The sequence below is a fragment of the Podarcis pityusensis genome (assembly GCF_964106645.2).
Source record: "Podarcis pityusensis genome assembly, chromosome: 12".
Taxonomy (NCBI): Eukaryota; Metazoa; Chordata; class Lepidosauria; order Squamata; family Lacertidae; genus Podarcis; species Podarcis pityusensis.
In genome coordinates, this window is record NC_138037.1 from 19,025,910 (window position 1) to 19,051,874 (window position 25,965).

The following is a 25,965-nucleotide window of genomic DNA, read 5'->3' on the forward strand; positions in this document are numbered from 1 at the left end:
ACATTCTAAAAACATTTTTTCCCCCTGCATATTCACTATCCAAAACTGCAGGTGGGTAATCTTTGCTAACTGCTTTTAGGCTTTTACATTTACCAAATTTGTGAATGGTATTGAAAGATTCAGCTTGTCTGGTGATTAAATGCTTCTGGAAAGGGGGAAGGATGAATTTCAAATTGATCTAGTGAAGTTAGAAGTGTTTGCTATATTTTTCTGAACAGGATATGAAATATGGTATGTTAAGTAATCAGATGGAGGCAAGGGTCTTAACAAGCAGACTAAGACATAAAAATAGGAGAGGTTAGCCAGTTCTGCACCATCAGCAGAATCTGATTGGTTGAGGTGAGAGCCAAACTTGAAAACTAAAAGTTTGGCATCATCAAGCCAAGGTCTAGAGAAGCTTTGAAACTATGAAATGTATGTCTTAAGCTCTTCTGACTGAGAGGTTCCACCTCCAGAGTTGTAAAAATGTCTTCTCCTTTTAAATGTTTAAGCTTTGGTAGTATGAGGAGGATGTTTGTCAAATTTTTCCTGCTAAATAATAAAATGCTTTAATCTACACTTGTCTGGCAGGTTGTGTGTTGACTGTTCTTAATACTCTATTGTTCTCTACCTAAATCAGGACCCCATATTTTACTCACTCATCAAGCCCATATCCCAACATGTATACTAATCATTACTTACAAGCAAGTCTGTGTGAATTTGCATGAAGGTAAGAAGAACTATCCAATTGTGGCAAAGATACTTTGCTCTCTGGAAATTCTTCCAGAAGCCGTCCTTTTAATGCCAGTTCTATGTCCCTCTCTGCAAAGACAGACACAGAAAAGGGCTTATTAATATAAAGCCTAACAACTGACAGTTCACAACAAATAAATTGCAGAGAATACAAGATACCAAGTAATTTGTTTTTAATCTATAAAATAAGGTTTAAACTGCACAGTAATATTTGCATGACTAATGGATATGTTATTTCATATTTTCTTGTATATTTGTTCTCTGTCAAAATATGTGGTCCTTCAGCAGCACAGTTAATAATTTACCTTGGAAATATTTAAGTTTCCCACAGTGCTGTCAGTACCAAATCCCCACCAGGTGATATCAGGACTATGTGCCTTCTATGTGCTTGAGATTCTGTTGGCTGGAGTAAGCACCATGTGCATACATAATTTTAGCAGCAGGATGCAGTAGATTTTCTTATACCCACTGATCTTGTGCATGTTGTAGAAGGGACTGCACATGGTGGTTTATCTAAAAGGTTCAACCACCACCCATCAGATTCAAAAAATCCTCACCCAATATTATCCTAATGATATAAATGTTTTAAAGGGTGGAGTTAATACCTTGTCAAAATAAAGGCTATGGTTAAATGTGCATTACCTCCTTAAAGTTGATTTTCAACAGTGTCCCATTTTACATGGGAGCATGCTAAGCATGTATAAGACTTACTTAGAAGTTGGTCTTGCTCCTCCTGGACTGTCGTATCGTATCCTGCATCTACTGTTTTGCTATCACGCTTGATTCTGTTTGCCACTATATGTTCCCATTGCACAATGGGGAGGAAAATATTCATACATAAAGTTAACTGTTGACACAAATAAGTTTTCTCCATACATGAAAAATGATTTTCTACTATAGTCAGCTGGATCCTGATAGGTAAGCTGTCCTTTGACTTATTTATAGTACCAGTCCAAAGCAACTGAGTTGTAACCCATAGCTCAGTGTAATTTACAGATGTGTATACAAAAAGCAGTGAAGACTGTTCTGCCCCCTCAGGCAATCGTCCAGCTGATAACTTTGAAAGCAGCAGGCGCCAAACAGAGCCTTAACTAATGGAACTGCATTAAAAATAGAAAATTGCTCAAGTAATTTGAAAAACCAACATGATAGCAGAGGGGATCTCTCCAGTGAACTATATTCACAAAAGATCTACCAGCCTACAAATATTAAACAAACATCTTCAAATCTTCTTCCTCAGTTCAGTCTCTGTTATCTCTCTACCTGTATAGGCTTTCATTTTTGGCTCCACAGGTGGGGGTTGGAATTACATTATACATATTATAGGCAAGGTTCTTCTCTAGATTATCCACTGTGACAAGATTATTGGAATATATCAAAGCAATATAACCAGTTAAAGAGGAGACTGAGAGGAGATATGATAGCCATCCTCAAATATCTAAAGGGCTGTCATATCGCAGATGGAGCAAGCTTGTTTTCTCCTGCTCTGGAGGATAAGTCCCAAATCAATGGATTCAAGTTACAAGAAAGGAAATTCTGACTAAACGTAAGGAGCAACAACAATTTTGCTGTTCAATTAACTACAATCTCCACCAGAGGGCTTATTCTCCTGGACATCTGAATAATTTCTACTATCATGATATGGGCACTTTGAATAATCTGTCTAGGATGAATTGGTCTACTGCACCATATCAAGTTTGTCCCAAGACGATAGTCTACACTGTTCATAATGCTGATAGCAGGATAATTTATCCAGAGAGGAGAGAACATGGGATAGATTGCTCCATGTCTGCAAAATGGTCATTCTGAACTGAACCACTGCTGCAGCCATTGTCTCTTCTTATTTTCTCTACCAGGTTCCTCCCCCTTTGATAGTTTTCTCGACTAGATCCATCTGGTCTCCTATCTGACATTTAGTGGCTGTGACATAGTTGCCAGTGACCTCAATAACTGCAATATCCCATGGTATCTGTCCACACAGTGGCTTGAAGAGGCCTGAGAAGAAGGAAGGCAAAAACCCCACCTCTTAAGGCACAAGTACCTCTCCTTTGTGTGAGAGAAGGGTAAAGATCAATAACTGTGCCTACATTCTAGAAATTTCTGAAGCTAGCTGTGCCCAAGCATAGATTTCATAAGTGTGAGTTCAGAGTGAACAGGCATATTACAAACATGCACTCTGTTTCATGAACCTAAATGTCCAGCTTCAATCAAACTAATCACTAAGTGAAAGATAAAAACAAAAACAACAAAAATCCTTGACTGCAGCCTTGCAATTTCATATTATTTTTATACAAGACACTTTTAACCACTTTCAGTAAGATCATGCTAATTTTCTGAATATGTTATATTTTTTAATGTGTAAATAAACTTTTCACATTTATATTCCTCCACTCATATCAAAATAGACATTCAAGGCAACACAATAATATTTATACATAGCAAATAAAGCAAACTTAAAAACACACCTAGTAATGCATTCTGTCTAATATATACAGTGGTGCCTCGCAAGACGAAATTAATTCATTCTGCGAGTTTTTTCGTCTTGCGGTTTTTTTCGTCTTGCGAAGCACGGTGTCGGGGAAGTTTTGGAAAAGCTTCAAAAATCACCAAAGTCTTTAAAAACCTCAAAAGAGGCTACCACACTGCGTTCTATGAGTTGCTCCTCGAAGTCAAGTCGCAACTGTATTAATGGTGTTAAGAAAAAGGAAACAAACTTGCAAGACGTTTCCGTCTTGCGAAACAAGCCCATAGGGAAAATCGTCTTGCGAAGCAGCTCAAAAAACGAAAAACCCTTTCGTCTAGCGAGTTTTTCGTCTTGCGAGGCATTCGTCTTGCGGGGCACCACTGTATATATTTCAAATGGACAATTAGAACCAAATGAAGCAAGAAATTTGATGATGCACTCCCTGTCTCATTATTAATCTTTCAACCTGCCTTCAATGTTTGTTCTAGAGAAAAAAATCTGAGAGTATAATATCATCACAAACAACATTCTCCTTATTCTTTTGTTGCAGCTGCATTATATCCCACCCTTTTGTGAAATGTAATGTTTTGACAAGCACCAGCTGTTATAAACAGGCAACTGTGTGGAAAAGCAGAAAACGCTGCTGAGGAATCGCACAACTGGAATGAGGTGGCAACCGTTGCTAAGGAGCCGGTGATGGAAGAGGACAGTTGAGAAGGCCAATGGTTGCATGATAGAAAAACCATTGGCACTTCAAGGATCCAAAATCATCAGTAATAAAACAAAAAAAATGCCTTGCCTGCGCTCAAATAGAGGAAACAAGGAAATGAGAAGGGAAAGCAAAAGCAAAACGGGAAGCAGGAGGGCTTTTGTGTGTGTGTGTGTGTGTGTGTGTGTGTTTATTTATTTAACCTCAGCGGAGGAAAGAAAACAAAGGAGTAAAGTTTGAAAATGGACATACACACAATACTAGAAAGTGAAAGTATATAGGAGGGAACAGTAAAGAAGTAGAAATAAAGTGTTGTTGAAGATAAAAACACTTAGCTGACAGAGAAGATTAGAGTTCCCAGAGTTCTTTGCTCTCCTGCCACCGTCGCGTGACGAGGGTCATAACCCAACCCATTCGGGTCCTCAGTAACCATATCAAATAATGCACAGTATAAGGAGCATCCTTGGAAGCACACACGATACTTTAGATAACACGTTTTGTACTTACCAGGTACTTTACTTATGTGTATCTGCAGCCCTGAAAGTTGTGGTCTCAATGCGAACTGATCTGATGGCTCAAGTGAACTAAGTCTCCGTTTGCCTGTTGTCCGTAAAACGCTTTTTGGTACTGAGAAAGATTATTTACATGTTATGGAGAGAATAAGATGAAATAGGTCCAATATACAATTCCCGTCCCCCTAAAAAACACAACCATGTTGCAAAACTTGCAGTCCCTTGCAGCAGTTGAATATTCCACTTGTAGATTAACTCTGCTGTGGAGAATTTAAATACTTGATATCATAGCAATACAGATTCATATGGTGGGAGCCATTGTGGCCACAGGATACCACACTGAAGTTTACATCTTGGGTTTGGGCTGCTGCATGTGACCTTCAGTTGCTTCATTGTAGCACTGAAGAGATTAACTGATCCCCCATCCAATCCCCAGGACCTGGAATCCTTCCCAAAAGAAAAGACAAAGTAAATAAGATGCTGAAAATGAAAGCGTTGAGAGGCAGGAGGAAGTCACTAGTGGTGTTCAATCAAGATAGACCCATTAAACTTTGACTAAAAACAGCTAGCCACTTAATACCTCTCTACTATTACATTTCAACTTTTTTTATTTTGTTCTTCCTTTTGCTACAATAGAACATACAACTGCTTCATCAATGCAAAGTACAAAATAAACCTGCGGCTGAGGAAGTAGAGAAAGGGAGGCTTTCCTGTAAATTCCTGTTCATTGTGACTCCTAGAGCACACTCCAGAACCTTCAGGATAGTATTTCCCTGTGGACAGCAGGCAGGATCCAAAAATGTGGATCATCTTCCCAATCTGGGAAGGGCTACCAGAACAGAAGAACAAAAGAAGCCATAATATCTTTTTTATAAAAAAAAAAAAAACACCTGAAGGAGAGGTCATAACACAATACTGAACAGCTGAAGAAACAGGAGACAGGAGATGAAACAAGCCAGAAAGAAACTCTCCCAGGAATCCCTCCCATACTTCATCGAAATGTATACAATGGTATAAGCCTGAGGAGGATAACCATAGTCTGCTGGAATACACAGTGGTGGGTGGAATGCCCTCCAAGATAAAATGGTAACAGGAATTCATGGTAAAAAACCTTTCCTTTCTCCTTTGGTTCCCAGAGGACATTCCATAACCTTTTAGATGTGTGTATATACGAGGAGCGCTCATTAAATATTTTCCCTGATGTACTTCCCTTGGACTGAGACAAACTTAACTGGGCACAGTTATTAGTCCTTCTCTATGTAGCTACCAGCAAGATTCACACACTTCCCCCATTGTTTTATGCAGCTGTGGAGACCTCGTCTGCAGAAGTTGGCAGGTTGCGTTAGAAGCCATAACATGACCTCAGAAATCAGCATTTCATCGTCTGGAAAATGCTTGCCCTTCAAAAATAACTTCATGGTTGGAAAGAGGTGGAAGTCCGATGGTGTGAGGTCAGGAGAAAAAGGGGGGTGAGGAAGGACTTCATAGCCACAGGACCGTGCTTCCGTCTGAGAAACATGCGAGTTGTGAACCAGGGCGTTATCCTGCAGGAGGTGGACAACTTTGGTCAGCATACCATGCCCCTCAATGGCCTTCCTCAATTTCTGCAGCAGTGAAGCATAGCATGTCCTGGTAATTGTGGCACCCTTTACCAGGAAATCCATCACACTACTCTGTGTGTTGGCATCCTTCGGGGGTCGAGATGCCAGCTGGCTAGCCCCCAGCTGGATCATGCCTTTCCAGCCACGACGATCCCCCGATCTCTGGTGCGACGTAAATCAGCGACTCAGACTTCAAAAGCCTGAGCACGCTATATTAGCAGATGCATACTGCGCAAACAGAACAGGCGTGAGGCTTGTGGAAACGTACTAACAAGCTGCAGATTTATTAAGCATAAATCAGGACAAAGAAAACATGTCGTCTCTCTTTCTTCTCCTCAGGGAGACAGTGAAAAGCCAAAGCTATACACACAACGGAAGTTCCCAGCAAGCTGTGCTGGAACGTAAACAGACATGTGACATGCAACAGTTCCATGTCTGCAACTAAAGGTGGAATGGAAAAGTCCCAAAAGACCGTGAGCACGACCTTGCCCGCTGACGCTAGGACACGTGCCTTATTTGGAGGTGGTGAAACAGAGTGCTTCCATTGCTTGGACTGGGATTTAGTCTCTGGGTCATAATGATGGTCCCATGTTTCATCCTGAGTAATTAGTCTGGCAAAGAAGTCATCATGGGTTTCGTGACATGTGGCCAAAAGAGCCTGTGAGCATGTGACTCGTTCCTGCTTCTGGAAAGGTGTCAGCAGCTGGGGAATCCACCATGTGGACACCTTTCCCATGTGTAAATGGTTATGGATGGTTTCTTTTCTACAGAGCCCACAGTGATCTTGACATCTGCAGCTAGTTGGCGAACAGTTATGTGGCGATCCTCTAAAATGGTGGCCTCCACTTGCCAGATGGTGTCTTCATCAATGGGAGACTGTGGTTGCTCAGGAATGGGAGCAGTTTCCACCGAAGTCCAACAACACTTGAACTGGGGATGCCAGTGCTTGACTGCATCATACAATGGGGTGTCCTCCCCATAAGTCCCTTTCATCTCATCAAACATCTCCCGTAGTGTGCGCCTTTTCAAGTACAGGAAGCTGTACTTGAATTCAACTGGTTCCATTATCAGACATTACTCCACATTAGCTCCTGTAGCAGAGCAACTGTTAGGCATTCAGAGCTACAAATTACCACGTTACCTGTGGAGAGATGTATACATGTGGAATTTCATCCTCCTACGATAACTGGAAGTGGGTCAGGGGAAATCTTTAATGAGCGACCCTCATAAATGTATGTAAACACTCTACATAATTTTTATACTCAAGTCAGCATCCACAGATGAGAACACTTGAATTTAACCATGCTTAGGAAACATATGTAAAGATACGTTTACAGTTCTGATATCACTGTGCTTCACACCCATGAGCAGTTCCACCTTGTGAGTGTGAAAGGGGAAGGGCAGTATGCACAAGCAAGAGGTTTGCTGCAACTCATTCTTGTAGTTAAGTATTTCTATTTAGTTGTTTATAAAATATTTATATACTGCTTATATCATAAAAAGAAAAAATATCAAAGTGGTTTATAGCAATAATACATAAAGCATAATAAAAATAATATAACAAAGATAACAGCAGACAACAATTAACCATTGTGGAAAGCTATAACTGGTGGAACAGAAATTTTTCAGCAGGCATTTAAGAGCTGACATAGATGGTTTCCTGTTGCAACTGATCCAACTCTCTGGTGACTGTGGGACATTGTTTAACCAGATATAGTTTATCTATTGGTTGACAAAAGCAGTGCTGTTTTTTCTAGAAAAAGAAGTGCTTTCCTGGTTCTCTTATAAAAGCAATGGCACACACCTGGGAGGGGCCAGAACTGGGAGGGGCCAGAAGGGTTCCAGTGAGTTCCAGCTGAAAAAAAAGCCCTAGACAAAAGACTGTGTAATTAACTATTTTCTGAGCAAAAGATGTGTCTGCTATATAATTTGCCTTTGCACTCACTCTCAAATTTAGGTTTTTCTAGTTTATCTACTTGAAGAGCAGATTGAAGATCTCTTATATTTGCCTCCAATTTTGCAGCCAAAGCCCTTCGTTTTAATGATTTCTCATCTATAAGATAAAACAAATAAAATATACTTAATCACAGGAACTATATAGGATCACAGGGGCTTATCTATATTTCAGAGTCTCTGAAAGCCACAGCCAGAAGTAGTAGAGCAAATTGCAATTACACAAAACAAAAAAAGTATACAAGTTTTGAAAATTTTCTGAAGGTGGACCCAGTACATGTCAAACACATTCTGCATGCAATTCCAACAGATAAAGAATGTTAGATTTCTTACATAGCTGACTCTCAACTTATGCACATTAAACTTGTGTGAATTCAGCTTTACGTGCTTGACTGGGGAAAAGGGGGTGGGTGGGTGGGTATTGCAGGGAAAACATCGATAATCCCACCCTTCATTGAACTCACCTTGGGAGTGTTCAGAGGTGCAGAGAGAGTGTTTAGCAGGGCAGTTAGAGAGTGTACAGACTAGGTAATGCAGTCGTCAGGCACCAGTAAATGCTGCACTGTGCTTTTTACAAGCCATTTTCTGGTGTTTAAAGGGCTGTTTTGACTATATGTTATTTTGGCTTTACATGCTATCCCTAGAACATAACCTGCACAAAAGATGAGAGTTAACTGCACCGTAAAACCTATTCATTAGCTCTATTATTCATAAAAGTAGAAAACTGCAAAGAATCATTGGGTTGCTAGCCTCCAGTACAGACGTACCTCAGCTCCCAAACACCTTGGGAGTCAAACGTTCTGGCTCCCGAACAATCAAAAACCGGAAGTGAGTGTTCCAGTTTTCTAACGTTCTTTTGGAAGCTGAACATCCGAAGGGCCTCTGCGGCTTCCAATTGTCTGTAGGAGCTTCCTGCAGCCAATCAGAAGCCACACTTTGGTTTCCAAACGTTTCAGAAGTCGAACGGACTTCCGGAACGGATTCCGTTTGACTTGCAAGGTACGACTGTATTTTCTTCAAAAGCCAAATTAGACATGATGACAACATAACCTGGTTTGGAATATAAATTTGTTCAGCTCAAAATGCTCAGATGTAATAAGAATCAAGCATTAGTTCCTTGATAAAACAGCAATTTATCTCACCATGATTTTTGGTTACACAATGATGCAGCAGGTCATTCCAAATGCCACGCACCAACAGAAGAGGACAGCTAGGGCATTGCTGCATCCGTGTTCTCACCCCGCCCCCAAAAGTATCTGTCACCTGAAATGGTTGTCTTTTTCTGCCTAATGATACATCTGGTTCTGAGTCTGACAACCAATGAATTTCATGGGCTAATGAAAGAGTTTGCTACTTGTTACATATTAATAATCAGGAGCTCAGGAATATGTAGGTGAATATATTTATTCATTCTTTCCTCTATCCTTTAAAACTATCTAAGCTCTAAGCCAGTGATCTTTACCACATTTTGTGGAATATATTAACAACCCTTTTCTGGGGGTTTTGTTCTGCAAAGTATACACAATATACTGTAATATTACAAGTCTTATTCCTGTGACTGTTCATCATTCAGAAAAAAACCCCAGTTATATCCTTGGGTCAAACAATTCTGTATAAGTTCTTGGATTTTGTTAAACAAGACCATCAGATATGTTAATCCTACTTTATTATATTCTTCCCACTCACCCTCATATTGTGTACTTAAAGCAGCAACCTCTGAAGGCAGGAATTCTGTTGGAATTTCTTCAAAATATCTGTCCACAATTCTTTTTTCTTTTGCTAGCTGATCCAATTCTACCTCTAAGAAAAATAATTTGAATTTATTCCTGGATAGCCTGTTAGAGCACGTTGCTGATAACACCAGGGTTGCAGGTTCGATCCCCATATGGGACAGCTGCATATTCATGCATTCCAACTCTTCCATTCTATGATTCTGTGATTTTAAGTTTAGAAAACTTCTGAGCAGTCTACTTTTCAGTTTTTATTGAAAAATATACTTACTTTATGGAATTAAGGGTGGGTAATAAATAAATAACAACTTACTAATTGTACCTAGCTCAAATTTCACTCAGGTGTACAGAAAAGATGTACAGAAAGATGTACAGGTGTACAATAAAGCACCAACACACACAAACTTAAGTGACCCAATAAATCAAACTCAAGCCCCTTGCATCCTTTAAATGGGACTGGGATGATTGAAAATTCAGTCATGGCTTCCTGACTATGGATTTTGTTTGGGTTTTTTTGTTTTTACAGACTAACTCAACTTCCTTTACCTTTTGTGTTTCTTGAAGAACACCAAATATAACTGTTAGGAAGAAGGGTGCCTAAGTGAAGGGTTTCTAAGACCCTCCTAGCTATAATACCCCCCCCCCTGCTTTTACCTTTCATATACATGCCTAAGCACAGAACTCTGTGCCTGCATCTTCCTTAACTAGCACAAAACAAACTCCCCCGCCCCACCCTGCTACAACTGTCTGGGCATTGGACTTCCCCCCCAAAACGCAAACAAATACTTTAAAGCAGAAATAAATAAATATTTGAAATAAGAACACCAAGAAGATCCTAAAACCCAATAGGATGTAAGTTAACAAATAAAGCAGCAATTTAAGACCATATGGAGTACAGAAAATAACACACACATTAAAAAAAAACTTTCTTACCTAGCCTTACCTGCTCACCAGCCTGAACCCTCCCCCCCCCCCACAAAAAAGCAAAAACTAGTTTGCACCCCTTCGTTGTAATAGCAGGTTAAAATAAAACTAGAAGAACAGCAGAAAGAAAGGGAGACCAAGGAGGCAGAAAATAAATGTTTTATACATTTTCAGAGCAGTGAAATGGAACGTGCCACCCCTGCCTTTGGCCTTGTCTCAAAGTCAAAGTGTCTAGCAAATGGGGCTGACATGGTGGTAATGAACATTTAAAAAAAAAATTAAGAGGGGGCAGAGGGAAAGGAGGAGAATGGAGGCAGCAGAGGAAAGAGGAAGAAAGCAGCACTGCCCCCATAATGAGGTGGCTTGCATGTGGCCATGTGATATTAGAGTGGCCTATTGGTGCTGAGAGCCCTCTGAAGGCTGGCATCACAGCTGGGATCCAGTAGACGCAATAATAAGATTTTTAATTAACAACTGCAACAACTATTTTTATTATTTAAAATGACAAATTTTGTCGGCATTATAGAAGGACCACAAAAGCTCTTTGGAGCTTTAATGCAACCCATGGACTGCCCTAGTCTATCTGCCCTAGTCTAGCCCTAGCCTGCCCTAGTCTATCTGTTCAGAAAACTCAAAGAAACACAGAAAGTTTGACTACAATACTTACCAGACATGCTATCTTGCCGAATAATGCCTTGTTCTTGCAGATCTTTGATACTTGATCGCAAATATGAGAACAAACCTTTTCCAGCTAATTCTTTGGGTGTTTTGTCTTTTTTGGTGGCTTCAAAAACAAAAGCAAACCTTTAGTGAAAAATTTAATTTAACTTCACATGAGGCAAGAGCCCTGGGCTCCTTTGGGAAGGAAGAGTGGGATATAAATTAAACAAATACTAATCATAAATAAATAAAACTTTGTTCCAGTGCCATCCCATCCAAAAGCATAAGGCACTGCCACAGAGGCACTCCATGTGATGAGAAAGCAGTACATGTTTACCAGTGCTACAGAGCTTCTCCACTCTCAATTATCCAAAGGTTCCCTGCTCTCTTAAACAATTTTGACTTTTCTCACATGCTGTGCCATATGTCTAGAATTGCCTCCCAGAACCAATCTTTTGACCTAAAACCTATCCTCAACTGCCACTGTATCCATGAGGTTCCCCTAGTTCACATACCATGCTGTAACTAAGTCTAATTACATGTAACTACTATAATCACACATTCTTCCCATGTTTCTCCCATCTCCACTCCCTCCTCCGTTCTTCATTTGTATCCCATGTTGAATTTTAGATTGTGATGCCATTGTGGTAGGCATGTGACCTTTTGTACTCTGTAAAACACCTTCAACATTAATGGTGTTTTGTATACAATAACAACTTATCACCATCATCTGTTGACATTTCTCTGTGATAGATGTAATATGTAGACTGGGCCTTTGAAAATAAAGATAAAAGAATGAAGAGGTTTTGAACGTCAGGAAGGATATAGCTTTTGGGGGAAGGCACAGTACTTTTGTATAAGGTAAGTATTTTTATTTATTATTTTATTTACTAAATTTACATACAATCATTTGTCCAAGGATCACACAGTGGCTTGCAGTATTGCTGGCACCCATTTGTCTCAAGAGACAGTGGAGTGCATCTCCAGGGGTGAAGTCAAATTGCTGCATAAGCAGCTCTGAAGTGACCTCTCCAATGCTCAAACCTGGGCAGCGTGCATGGAGGTCCTAGGCTGCCCAGGTGACAAAACCTCCTTCTCATCCTCACTGATGTGGTCTAAAGGAACGCAGAGCAATGTGTTTGGCACCAGCTGGGCAGCAGGAGCTGCCAGAAGAAGGCATACAAGGCACCATCCAACCATCTTAGAGCCTACACTCCTGATTTGTGTAAGGTTTACTCCTTAGCTGTTTCTTCTCCCAAAGATATCCTGGAAGGCAGTAGAAGTTTAGGGTCAGAATTTTCCTTCTCCTAGATGGGCTACTTTCCCAAGTTGATGAGCCCCACTTGCTTCTCACTTCCCTCTACAGCTTGTGCAGAAACTGCTTTCTTGACTGTTGTATCCACAATTGGTCTCATCTACTCAATCCACCAGAGCCTGCCTTCACATGCATGGGAAGTCCCTAACTCAACGGTGGTTTGAGGCCATCTACTACTCTCATCTGGTTTAGCCAGCCAGTCAAAGCCCTTCCCAGGGTGTGGCTGCTGTTGCATGCTGACAGCTTCTATGAGCCACAGGTGAGAGCTGAGTGCAGGGTGGGGGACAAAGGTGGTCAAACTACCCCAGAAGGAGCACGATGATTCCCCCACCAAAGGTACTACCCCTTCCCTAACATCCCATACACCCTGGTGTTCAGTGTAAAACCACAAAAATGCAAACCAAACAATACACACACATTTAAAAGCCGCAGATAGTTTAATTTGCCCAAAGGCCTGGGAGAAGAGGAGTGCTTTCACCTGGCACCTATTAACTTACAGAAGTTATGGTGAATGTGTGCATTCCATCAGGTAAGTCAGCACAAGGAGGTGGGAGAGGGAATGCTGGAGAGAGTTGCTTCAAAGGAATTCCAAGATACAGTTACTATGAGGAGCTATGGGGTGGGGCTTCCCCATGGCAGGGAGGAGGTAGTAGGGAGTTGGAAGCATGGTAAGGAAGGGAAGAAAAACTATCAGGTAATAATGATTAGTAAATCATGCTAGTTCACCTTCTATCACAATACATTTACATGTTATATCTGCAAGCTGGTAGCAGGGAATTAAAAAAGGCAATGCCCCAAAGTTGAAGACACGTGTAGTTGTGTTGAACATTCTCAGGGCTTTTTTCAGCTAGAACTCATTGGAACTCAGTTCCAGCACCTCTCAGATGGGTACCATTGTCATTATAATAGAACAAGGGATGTGTTCATGGTGAGTTCCAGAACCTCTTTTTCTAGAAAAACAGCACTGAACATTTTTAGTACAGTTACAGTAAACTAGGTAGGAAAGAGGATGGAAAAAAAGGATTACAACAGGAATGAGAAAACCTGTGGCCCTCCAAATGTGGTAGGATTATATCTCCCATCAGCCCTAATCAGCATAGCCAATTGTCATGGATGATGGGGATCCGCAGTCCAGAAATACCTGATGGGCTGGAGGTTCCCCATCCTTGGCTTACAAGAAGCAGAATTTGGTATGAGCTTTCGTGTGCATGCACACTTCTTCAGATACACCTGAAGAAGCAGAATATTATTGACCAGAGGTGGATCTACACACAGGAAAAAACACTATAAATAAGTCAAAAAATTAAATTGTTATAACAAAAGAAAAATACCCTTTGGCGTCATCTGGTGTTGCATGTGTATAATGCATTTAAAATGCTGTTTCTTAACTAACGTTCACAGGTGAACAAAAATACTTGCCAGGAATTAATTATAAGACATTAAAATTGCCAATAACCCAATAATATAATCATATTTGTACTTACGTTCAGGTATATATCCTTCTGGATACTCTTTTAGAAAATATTTTTCCCATTTACTAATCAATTTCTTTTTTTGTTCTTTTAGTTTGCACATTTTTTTCCCTAACAAAATAAAATAGATGTTAATGAACTAAATGAAGAAAAAAATGTCTTTAAAGATGTTTTGTTATATATAATAGTGGTTTTTGCATTTATCTACTAAGGAAATTATATTGCGTTCTTTATAGACCAGTTGTTTTTAAAAAGGCAAACCACAGCCTAAATCCAGTTTGGAATACATGCTACTGTATACACAAGGTGTTAATTCTTTACTCACTTATAGTATCCAGTTGAAAGCCTGAAAAAACTCCTAGATTTTGCATCTCATCCAGTTTTGCTTCTAGATTGGAAAGTTCTATGAGATCACTGATATTCCTCTCTAGGAAATGTAAAATGGTTATATTCAATAACAGAAAGCAATATTTATTAATATTTATTATTTCCTTTAAAACTGGAATCATATAACATTGAGATTCTGTAGCAAAGAGAATTCTGAAATAGTAGGATGGAATAAAGTGGCAAGTCCTATTTGGCATTTTTCAGAGCTATAGAAAAGAACAGCAGAAAATGAAACCTGTAATCCTTTCAGTTGGTCTTCCATGAAAACAGGATTGTGTTCTCATTGTGAGGATAGAGATATTTATTTATGTATTTATTTATATATTTAATAAATAATTATACCCTGCTTGCTTGTAAAAAAAAACCTCGAAATGATTTACAAAAGATAAAACAGTAAAATCAAGAGACAACAGCATTTACTGTCAATAAACATTATCCTCAGAAAAGGTATTGTAGAACAAAATGCTCTAGGTTTTAAGCAAACTGCAATCAGAAGTTATTGTGACAATGTCTCTGAAGCACCATTTCCATGGAATTTTGTTTTGGACTTACCATCAGGTCTTGTCCTTGCTCCTTGGTCTAAACTAAGTGCTTCTTCCATATTTTGAAGAATTGCCTCAAAACTAGAAACCAAACGGTTTCTTTTCTCACTTATCGCCTGTATTTTCTTCTCTGGATAAAAGATAGTTACTAATTACATTTTCAGAACTGTTCTCTACAAAAGTAAACTAAAAAAAATGGTGCTGTTACAGAGGGCACGTTGCACTGAAGGTGACTAAATTTTAATACCATGTGCCCAGATAGCTGCAAAACAGTTTTACCAGCCACATTGTACAAATTCATTTTAGTATCTAATAGTGGACAGAAATCATTAGTACCCAAGTACTAATTGGTACAGATTGTACAGATTGGCAAAGATTTTATGCATCAAAAGCAATTGGATGCAGTAAGCCCATATAAATAAATATATATGAGCTGCTTGAAGACACAGGCTAGAGTGCTGTCTAAACCTCTAAAGGTTGTGCAATGTGAGACTTTATGAAGAGTATGTAGAAAAATCAATAAAAATGTAACAAAACACAATTTAAAATAACATTGTCTTGATTTGTTCCATTTATGACAGTGGGCGATGAAGTATTCAGATTGGGCTGTTCCTCTTGCACAAGACTCAGACAGGAGCAAAGAACTGTGGGAGGTAGACGTCCCACAACTTTTACATGTCCTCCGCCAAGGTTAAAACAAAACACTCTTTCTCCTTGCTACAGGTCTTTCGCTATTCTGTGTTCAGTTGCTTTACTTCTATTTTTTTTTTAAAAAAAAATAATATTTATTAATTTTCCAACCGTTTAAATACAACAAAACAAAACAAAAAAAAAAAAACTAACAAAACAAGACACAAACCATTTAAAACACAAAACAATTTCAATATCTTATCTTTCATTCCCTTATTTCCACGACCTCCTCACACCTCCCTTTTTGTATTCCATTTCTGTTAATTGTTTCAGCAATTCCTTTCCATCTTCCTCTGTTTTCTATCCTATAATTATCTTACCATATTCTAACCTTATTTTTCCCTTTAATACTCCATTAATCTATTTATACTTGATTCCTTATAACATTTCTACTAAAGCCATATAACTTCATTCCAACATTTTTCTAACATTCATTATATTTTACAATATTTCTATAAATAGTCTTAAACTTTTTCCAGTCTTCTTCCACCGACTCTTCTCCCTGGTCTCGGATTTCTGCCAGTCGTTTCCGCCAATTCCATATAGTCCATCAACTTCATCTGCCATTCTTCCCGAATAGATAAATCTTTTGTCTTCCAGTACTTTACAATGAGTATTCTTGCTGCTATTGTTGCATACGTGAAAAAAGTTCTATCCTTCTTTAACACCAATTGGCCGACCATGCCCAGGAGGAAGGCCTCTGGTTTCTTCAAAAGGGTATATTTAAATACCTTTTTCATTTCGTTATAAATCATCTCCCAAAGTGTCTTAATCCTTGGGCATGTCCACCAAAGGTGAACTCTAATCCTCAGATTCATCTGTTTTTCTTTAAGTTCAGTCATAGCAAGCGTCAACTTATGTTCATCAAATTGCCTCTGTAGGGCTGGGGCTCTCTTTCTCTTTCTCTCCAGTTGTGTTACTTTACATTCAGCAACAACAGCTTTTTCCCTGGCTTCCTCCGCAGTTTGCCGTATCAAAGTAGGTTCCTGTATCAATTTCTGGGTGGTTTCTGTATTGGTATTATTTATACTTTCTGTATTTAAGTTAATTTTAGTAATTGAAACATCCACTTTCACATTTATCGTGTCCATTTTCCTGTTAAGCTGATCCAGTGAGTCATTTATCTTATATAATGCAGCCACTAAAGCCTCTTCTGTCGACATTCCTCTTGGTTTTAAATATACTGGTACAAAGGCAGCGACAGAAGGAGCAGGGGGGCCTGATGATGGACCTCTCCTGGATTATTGCCAAGTCCTCCCAGACCTTAATGTTTTGTCAGCAGTTGACTGGTCTGTTTTTCCTCTTCCATTTACCATAACATTTAAAAGATTCAAGGTCAGTCCCAGAGTCTCACGGTTTTTAACTTGCAGCTGGAAATTCCCCTAGCCCAGCTCTTATAAAGCAACCGGTTTCAAAGGCTTCCACTAGGGGGAAACAGTTTCTATTTGTAATAGTCAATAGTATCCTCTTTTAAACAATCCAAAATTAGTTTCAAATTAGTTTCAATTTTCAGTTACTTTTACTCCTTTTTAAAGCAGCCGGAGACAGTAGAAACAATGTATTTCTCTTGTTTAACTAGCTGTCAATAAACGTTCTAAACGCTGTCAATGAACATTCCAAAAGACGTCAGTCCTGCTAGCAGCCCATTTCCAGGGTCAGAGTGGCGGTGTTTTAAATCTCTTCGCTCTCTCCCACAGGCATACTCAATCCGCAACTTCCCCCTCTCTTCTCCTGCCTCCAAGAGGGGGTTTAATGTTCTTTACCGATGGAAATTTAATCTTTTACAAAAGGCTTTCCAGGACTCCAGCTTGCAACTTCATTGCCTCAGTCTATTTACAAAAGGGGAAGGCGGACTTCCTGTTTTGAACCTCCCCGTTACGGTACCAAATTAAACATTTAGAAATCCAATTCTTCCGCTTCAACTCTACTCACGGGTAATTACTTTAAAGTCAAATTGTCCACAGGAAAAGGTCAGCGCTCTCCAGCAACAGCTATGCGGCTTCGCTCCGTGGAAGAAGCAGACGATTCAATGCACCGTGCCACTCACCCAACGTCGCTCCGGAGCCCCAAAAACCGGGGTTCCCCGCGAATGGGGGAGGCGCAAAAGGTGCCCGCCGAATCCCACACTCACAGGCTTCTCCTGCCTGTGATTTTAACGGGTCTCCACCTTCGCCGTGGCGGCCAGACCCAGATTTCCATGGAGCAGATTCCTCCCGGTCAGAGGAATTCCGCCATTACCGGAGGCGCTAACCCGGAAGTCCGCTTTACTTCTATTTTTTACTTCGCTCCCTTCTTGTTTTTTATGTTCTTGTTGCTGGCAGTTGCTGTTTCAGTGGTTGGATCATTTTCATTAATGATTTTTGTGGCGTGGGCTGCTTGATGCAACAACCACGCGCTTTGTCAACTAACAGCTGCTCTGCATGTTTGCCTCAGCATCCTTTGGACCTTTTACTCAGCGCACCGGCTTTACTTCAACAATTGTGGTTTTGCTGGTTGGGAAAAAAAAGTCAACAGAAAACACAGCGTTAAATCATCTTCCTCCTGTCCGCGGCAGCGGCACAAAGGAGAGATGTCAGTGAGTCCTGTCCACTTCAGCGGCACAAAGGGCTATTGAGTCACATCTTGCCTACAGTAATATTGAAATCAACAGTTCCCTTCAGCTGCTTATTTCCCTCCCGCAGTCTGCTTTCACGGCAAAGGGAAAATCTTCATGGTTTCCTCAGAGTTTCTGCAAGGCTTGAGTAGTTCTACGCAGAAGAAAGTAAAAGAAAAGACAAAGCATCTAAACCCAGCAGGGTCCTCTATTGCTTGTCACAATCTTTCAAGTCATTCCTCCCGTTCTAAGAGCCATGGTTTTCAAGGGTTATCAGTAAGATCTACCCATGTAGGCCATATGTTTAATTGGTTTTGAGATTCTTGTGAAAATGCTCCTGCTTGGCGAGTCCGAAAAACTGAAGAGAAATGATCTACCTCCCACAATTCTTTTTTCCTGCCTGAGTCTCGTGCAAGAGGAACAGTCCAATCCGAATACCCCATCATCCACCTAATAAATCTACTATTCAAGTAAGATCGATCGTCCTTTTTCTGTTATTGGTCATATTTGTCTTTCTTTACAGCATTTGTTTGGACATACAAAATGAAAATAAAGATTATTAATAAAAAATAACATTATCTTAGGTAGTAGTACTCAATAGCATCAATACCACAGTACCAGACTGCCTACTCAACAGACTGTCTTAAATATACACACCTCAGTTTAACTGAGAAGTGCATTTTATGAAAACTGGTTTAAAGGAAAAGGCATCAAACAGCAGTATTTCTAAAGACTCTACAAGATAGATATGAATTGTAGCTAATGTCACATGTATATGGCTTCAAACACAAAGAGTTCTACAGAGCAGGAGTACACAACCTCTGTCTCACATTTGCTCTGGATATAACTCTCAGAACATGGGCATAGCCAGGATTTTTGTTATGTTGGCAGGCTTTTGTTATGGGAGACAGAACTTCAGATTTGTATTGATTTTTATTGATTGGGGGGCAGGTGCCCAAGCAATGCCCAACATACTAAAATTTAACACTTTACTTACCACTTACACCACCTTTTGCAAGGTCTTTCAGCTCTTGCAGATTTAATTCCATGTTTTCCAAAAGTAATGTTCTTCTCTCATATATTTTGTCAAATTCAATTTCTACAAAGATAAATAGTAACAGGTTGTCATTTGTATACACACACACACTCTGTGCATTTGGGAAGATTCCAAAGCTAAACTAGATTTTTGGTAGATGCCCTTCCCTCCATGCAGATGCAGCAGGGGTACAAGCTCAAATTCTTGACCAATATAGTGGCACAAACAACTGCAGAACTACAACTGCAGGCAATCACCCTGTTCTTATTCATGGTCTCTGTACATTCACACATATGGATAGAGTAGCAAACTTACTGGAATCAGCACTGCTGTTAAGACTACAGAGCTGAGCACAGTTTTGTTGGAAGTGTCCACTGGTAATGGTGGACAGATGTCAAGGGCTGTAACTATGTCAAAAGTCTGGCAACAGGATTCCATGGAGGAATGCAGTGAAAGAAGCAACAGCCCTTGTGGAGTGCAACTGGCCCTGTCCATATCAGGGAGGTTTGCCAGTATGGAGCTGAGATGAACATTTTTGAGCACATCATTCTATCACATACTACTTAGGTGAAAATAGGATTCTGAAGTATTGCATGTCTGATGACTTTTTAAATTTCATACTCACCACTGGGTTTTGCTACTTCCACATTGCCTGCAATAAGATTTTCTATCTCTTGCATGCTTTGCATAATTGCATCTAAACCTGCAGTCAAAAGTCTTCTTTGCTGAATGAGCTCTTGTACCTTTAGCTCTACAAAAAGGAATATAACATAACTCAAAATGTATTTATTTTACACTAACATAAAAGATGAGATATACCAATTTTTTTGAAAAGGATGTAGATTATAGATTGAACAATTTAGGCATTAGGCATAACAGATGAGAAAAGTATAGTGGTAACTGTGCAGTAAAAGGAACTGTAAGACACACAGACAGAGGATTCTTGGACTGTTGCCAGAAAGGATTACTTAGATCCAAGGTCCTACATACCAGCTGATGGATAGTAGAATGGAAACCTACTTTCCGTTGCCAGTGTACAATTGGGAGCACACTAGTATCTGCTTCTCTGTGTGAGTAAGTGAACATGGGAGGTGGTTGTTGTACAATACTTGTGTTGCAACCTTTATTCAGTTCAATTTGAAAAAATACAAAAACATCAGTCACTTGTTCTCATGGCTTAACTCAGGGATGGGGAAACTTTTTGGTTCCACATGTCATATTGTTATGGAGCAACTGAAGCAAACAGGATTGCTCTCCCTTTGCATCAGGTGAGGTGAAGAGAGATCAGTCATGCTTAGTGCTGGGTTTGTACTTTGCTTACTACTTCAAAGGTTCCCAATAACCAGCTGGTTGTCAGGCACCACAAAATACCCTTTTCACATGTGAAAAATGTGAAGCATGATGCTCAGAACCTACATGGGTATGATGTACAACAGGATTTCCCAAACTTGGCCCTCCAGCTGTTTTTGGACTGCAACTCCCATCAACCCTAGCTAGCAGGACCAATGTTCAGGGATGACGGGAACTGAAATCTAAAAACAGCCAGAGACCCAAGTTTGGGAAACCCTAATTTAGAAGAAAAAGGATACCCCCCACTTGCTGGCCATGCCTATAATGTTATGGGAGCACTTCAAATGCTGCAGAACCCTGCAGCCAATCATAGCACCAGAAGGACGTAAATCTTGCATGTATCAAGCACAACTCACATGACTTGTAAACACAGAGAAGAACTTTGTGAGGACTTTCATCATGAGAGTGGGGCTTCAGGGTGAGATCACTACAGTGGAAGGGCACTGTGCACTCTCAGGGGCACTGGGCACAAATATTGGGCACTTTGCAAAAGAGATGTCACACTTTGAGCAGAGTTCACCTCACTAGCATACAAGAGGGAAGACAACTATCACTAATACAAATCTCTCAAGCCTCAATCCCAAGCAAGCACCTGGCAGCAGCTCTCTGGACAACAAAGAGCACCTTTCAAACACTCTCATGGTACACTCACAGGCTGTCACAGAGCTGATCCACAAGATCAGTCTGCTGAGCCACCCAGAACCCAGGATAAATAATATTGGGGGGCAAGGGGGTGGAATATTGTTTGTTGCTATGGTATACATTTTTTGTTGTAAACCACCCTGTGATCCTCAGATGAAGAGCCATATACAAATTTAATAGATAAATAATAGATAATAACCCCTCACATGGAGAGCTGGCATCACTGGCAAATACCCTGCATGAGCTACAACTGCTCTGGCTCCCCATGCAATCCTCCCCACTGTGATTCTAGCCACTATGCAGTTGCCTCCCTCAACTCGTGTTCACAGGCTGCTTTGCAACAAGTGCTGTCCCACCAAGAATCCAGTGGTTTTGGTGTGGCCCAACACTGCTCCACTGGGATGGAGACCCCCAACTGCCACTACCAGTCTTCACACACAAATCAAGACATACGGCAAACGATATTCAATTTAAAAAACTGTTCACATTATGCCTATTTTATTCTTTGACAAGTTCACTTTTGCACAACTTGGGTTCCCCCTACAGTACTCCTGCAACAGTCCTGGCAGACTTGGCTCCCAGCATCCCCTGCTGCAGGAGCACATAGCCCAGTGGGATAAAAAGTGCACTCCAGCCAGAGATGGAGGACTCGAAACAAACACACAGGCAAAGGGTCACAGGAAGAGACAGGCTCAGCACAGGGAAGGAAGACCCTCAGCAAAGCACAGAGGCAAAGTTCACAGGCAGCAAGGGGGGGAGAGAAACCCTGGCTCAGCAGTTGCGGTTAGGCTACCTGGCACAACACCAGTGGAAGGGTAGCTCAACCTTGGGGTAGCCAAAGGGTGGGGAACCAGACAGCAAACAAGTAGGAGTCAAAGTTCAAGAAGTGACAAGGGCGATAATGGACTCCGACAACAGTGCCTGTGTGCAGTAGTGGTTGCCAGGACATAGTAGTGGTAGAGAGAGGAGTGTTTTGGCAGTATACTGGGCAGGAAGGAAGTGTGCAGAGAAGAAATGGAAAGTTACAGCAGTAATGAGAGGGTGGACTGGAGGGGCAGAGTCGGCTGGAGGCTGAGCAGAAGCAACACAGAGCAGCATGTGGATATCATACAGTCATAGGCATGTTGTGCTAGTGACTACTCCACCAAATGCTGTTTGGATGCTGTGGTTATTATGTTGGTGGATCAGTGGTGGCTGAGCTGTTTGACACATTCCCATGACTTGGATTGCCCAGTAAAATACTTACCACTGATACCACCTGGCTCGGCAGCTGCAAGAGCCTTGGCTTCTTTCAGTTCTCTAAAATTTGTTCTCAAATTTTCCAAAAACACTTTCTTTTTTTCATGTAGTTGTTTCAAAGCCATTTCTACAAAGAAATATTTTACAAATATTAGCTGAAGTTTGGCAAATTGCCTTTCTTGAAAACATCTCTCACAAACTAAAAATATCTAAAGGACAGAGCTCAAATGAATGGTTTCTTTAGAATATATGACATTATTTTATTTCTTATACAACTATTGAGGCACATGGTCACTTAGTACCATGAGGATATGCAAATATCTGGCTCACGTAAGACTATATAGAAGCTTTATGCTTAATAATTATAGAACTCAATGGTGGAGAATACTTTTATATATTTTTATTATTTGCAATGGGAACCTGTGTATGAGTTAATACTTTATTATCCCTTTGGATATGTGTTATATCTTTGTACGTTTGCCCTTATAGGCTGTGATGCTTTATGGTTTACATTTTTGATTCTATATTTTCTTTATTTTGGTTATATTTGCACTTTTCTTTTGAAATGAATCAATTAAAAAAATTAACACAAAAAAGCAATTAATAGCTAAAAAATTGTTTTACATGCTTCTCTGCTACTTGAATTATATGAGATGCAGAGTGACATTTAGCTGTGATAAAGAACCGTTAGTTCTTATCTGAATGGCAGTTCTGTAGGCACCACCTTGTAGTTGAAGGCAGGAAAGAGAATTTGATAGAAGTAGGCAGCTTCCAGAATCCTATTTGCATCCTTATCAAGCTCAAACAAATCAGCTGCACAAGACAAAACACAGAAAAGAGGAAGAAAATACCTACCACCTTATAAAAATGTTTAGAATTCTAAACATTTTACATATTTTTTTAGAAAACTTAAAAACTAGGTAACTTAAATGAAGCGGTCAAGAAACTAGGGTGAGGTCTCATGACCTTTGCAAGCAACACAGAATTACCATTCAGATAGGAACCAGCAATTCTTTCTCGTGTTGCTGTAGAAGGTCATCTTTATTTTTATTTATGTAGTTATTTATGAGATTTAGGGGTGATATTAAGCTTCCCTATGTTGGGCAGGATCTATGATTTCTGGGTCAATTCTGTAGTTTCTAGTAAAGGAGATAGGTGATGCTTGTGTAGCTGCCTTAGAGACTTCAGCACCATTAGATGTTGAAGAAGGACTCCCCCTGAAGTAACTGGTGCAATTTCTGCCATGTTCCGAAGGTGCTGGGTGGCATTCCTTCTTTGGTCATTTGGAAACCAGAGATTGTACAAAGCAAGGTGTTGGTGATGGGCTAGAAAATAAATCCTGTAGCCCTGAAGTTGAGATGATTTATAATGAAATGAAAAGGGTATTTAAATATACCTTTCTGAAGAAACCAGAGGCCTTTCTCCTGGGCATGGTCGGCCAAACGGTGCCAAAGAAGGACAGAACTTTCTTTATGTACGCCACAACAGCAGCAAGAATACTTATTGCAAAATATTGGAAGACACAAGATTTACCCACTCTGGAAGTATGGCAGATGAAGGTGATGGACTACATGGAACTGGCGGAAATGACTGGCAGAATCCGAGACCAGGGAGAAGAGTTGGTGGAAGAAGATTGGAAGAAATTTAAAGACTATTTACAGAAATATTGCAAAATTAATGAATGTTAGAATGATGTCAGAATGAACTTAAGTGGTTTAAGCAGCAATGTTATAAAGATGTATGTAAAAATGGACTGTTAACAGGTGAGAATCCAAAGTTATAAAATATTAAGTTAAAGGATTGAGATAAAAACAAAGAGGGAAAGAAATTGCTGAATTAACTAACTGAATTGGAATACAAAAAAGGGAGGTGTGAGGAGGTCCGGGAAGCAAGGAAATGAATGTAAGGCATGGAAAGACTGATATATTTTGTTTTTCTTTTTAAGAGTTTTCTTATCATTTCTCTGTATTTTGTATTTTTCTGTTATTTTTATTTTTGTATTTTTTTTCCTTTTCTTTTTATTTATGTAATTCCTTTCTTGGAAATCTTAATAATTTTTTTTTTAATTTTTTTTAAAGGATCTTGCTGGGGCCTTGCAGAGCAGTAAGATTAGTTTCAGCAAGAGTGGTTGGGTATGGAATCCATGCCCTGTGGACAAAAGCCATGAACGTCATATGAAGGAAAACAACAAAAGAAATAGCTCTCCAGGCAAGAAAAGACAAGAACCTCCTTCTGTTGCAAGATTTAACTAAGCCATCTTTAAGGGCATATTCCCTGAAAATTTGCCCCATAAGTCAACTCTAGCTGTGGTATCAGCATCCCAGTACTTCAACCATAGGTTCTCCTTCTGACACCAGAGAGTGAGCTGCAAATTGTGTGCTGCCAAGTGTGGCATCATCCACAAAAGCTGTTGCTCTGTATATCTTGAGGATGGGCTGGTCCTGATGAGGATTGCCAAGGAGGTCATCCAGCCATATTAGGGAAGCTCAAGTTAACATAGAAGCAAAGCAAGAAGTATACATGGTTAGGGCTGCTGTCTCATGAAACCTGCAGAGAGCAAGTCCAGCCTCCTCTCAGTAGAAGTTGGGTATCCTCATATTTAGGCAGGAGAAATTCCTTTAGGCAATGAATTAAGAAACAAGTGTGTCAATGGCTGGAAGCTTCAGCATGTCCATAAATTCAAACTCTAAATTACCAAATTTGTCAGCCATAGAAACAGACTAATAAAGGGGAGTACTATTCAGCCTTGGTTACGGTTTTGAAAGGACTGGGAACTGGAAGTGATTTCACAGAAGGCTTTGGTTCAACTATTACTGCTGCTCCCTTAGAAGGTGCAGAAGGGGGCTCAGCAAGGTTGTTGTTAATACCAACTGCCCCCCAAACTCTGCATACTAAAGGAACAAAGTAGGAATAATGGATGAGAGATTTGCTCTTCTACTTATGAACCTTCACTCCACTCCCTACTCTCACATTCAGGATTCACAGATAAGAGAGAGGTTAGGTACAGCGGAAAAAACCATCACACATGCTATCCTTCCTTCTGCTAAAATGGCTAAGGTAGGAAGGAGGGCCAGAGAGAGAGAGGGAGGGAGGGAGGGAGGGAGAGAGAGATTTCTTTATTCTTGATTCTGAGTTTTGAAAGAAACGGGGCAAGAGAGCCATGGAAAAACAGAAATCAGAGGGCTTCTCAGAGAAAAGAGGAAGACCAGAGGGGTAAGGGTGGAGAAGATACACTAAGGCAAACCACAAGCAGTTCCAGAGAAAGAGTACTGTGGTGGGAAAATGGAAGAACAAGAGGAACAAGCTAAGGAAAAATTTGAAAAGGAAATAGAATAGCCTAAGTAAAGAGGGAGCTAGATATAAATGCAACCATTTCAACAAAAGCAGGAAATTGAACTGGATTCTGGGAGCTGC

At 40.1% G+C, this 25,965-nt stretch overlaps 1 protein-coding gene across 5 annotated transcripts in view; it reads right to left on the bottom strand.

Moving 5' to 3' along the window:
- CCDC7 (coiled-coil domain containing 7) overlaps positions 1-25,965 on the bottom strand; it is a 146,081-nt gene that overhangs the window by 5,422 nt on the left and 114,694 nt on the right. For 4 of the 5 annotated variants that reach the window (XM_080973928.1, XM_080973927.1, XM_080973929.1 and 1 more), the window contains 12 exons: positions 22,559-22,678; positions 19,946-20,071; positions 19,282-19,383; positions 15,012-15,131; positions 14,398-14,499; positions 14,085-14,183; positions 11,293-11,409; positions 9,658-9,771; positions 7,964-8,071; positions 4,413-4,532; positions 1,444-1,527; positions 682-801 (listed from right to left, as the gene is read on the bottom strand). In XM_080973928.1, the coding sequence (XP_080830054.1) occupies positions 682-801; positions 1,444-1,527; positions 4,413-4,532; positions 7,964-8,071; positions 9,658-9,771; positions 11,293-11,409; positions 14,085-14,183; positions 14,398-14,499; positions 15,012-15,131; positions 19,282-19,383; positions 19,946-20,071; positions 22,559-22,678 (1,332 nt within the window). The remainder of the gene's footprint in view (positions 1-681; positions 802-1,443; positions 1,528-4,412; positions 4,533-7,963; positions 8,072-9,657; positions 9,772-11,292; positions 11,410-14,084; positions 14,184-14,397; positions 14,500-15,011; positions 15,132-19,281; positions 19,384-19,945; positions 20,072-22,558; positions 22,679-25,965) is intronic. The other variant, XM_080973930.1, reaches the window with a different exon arrangement.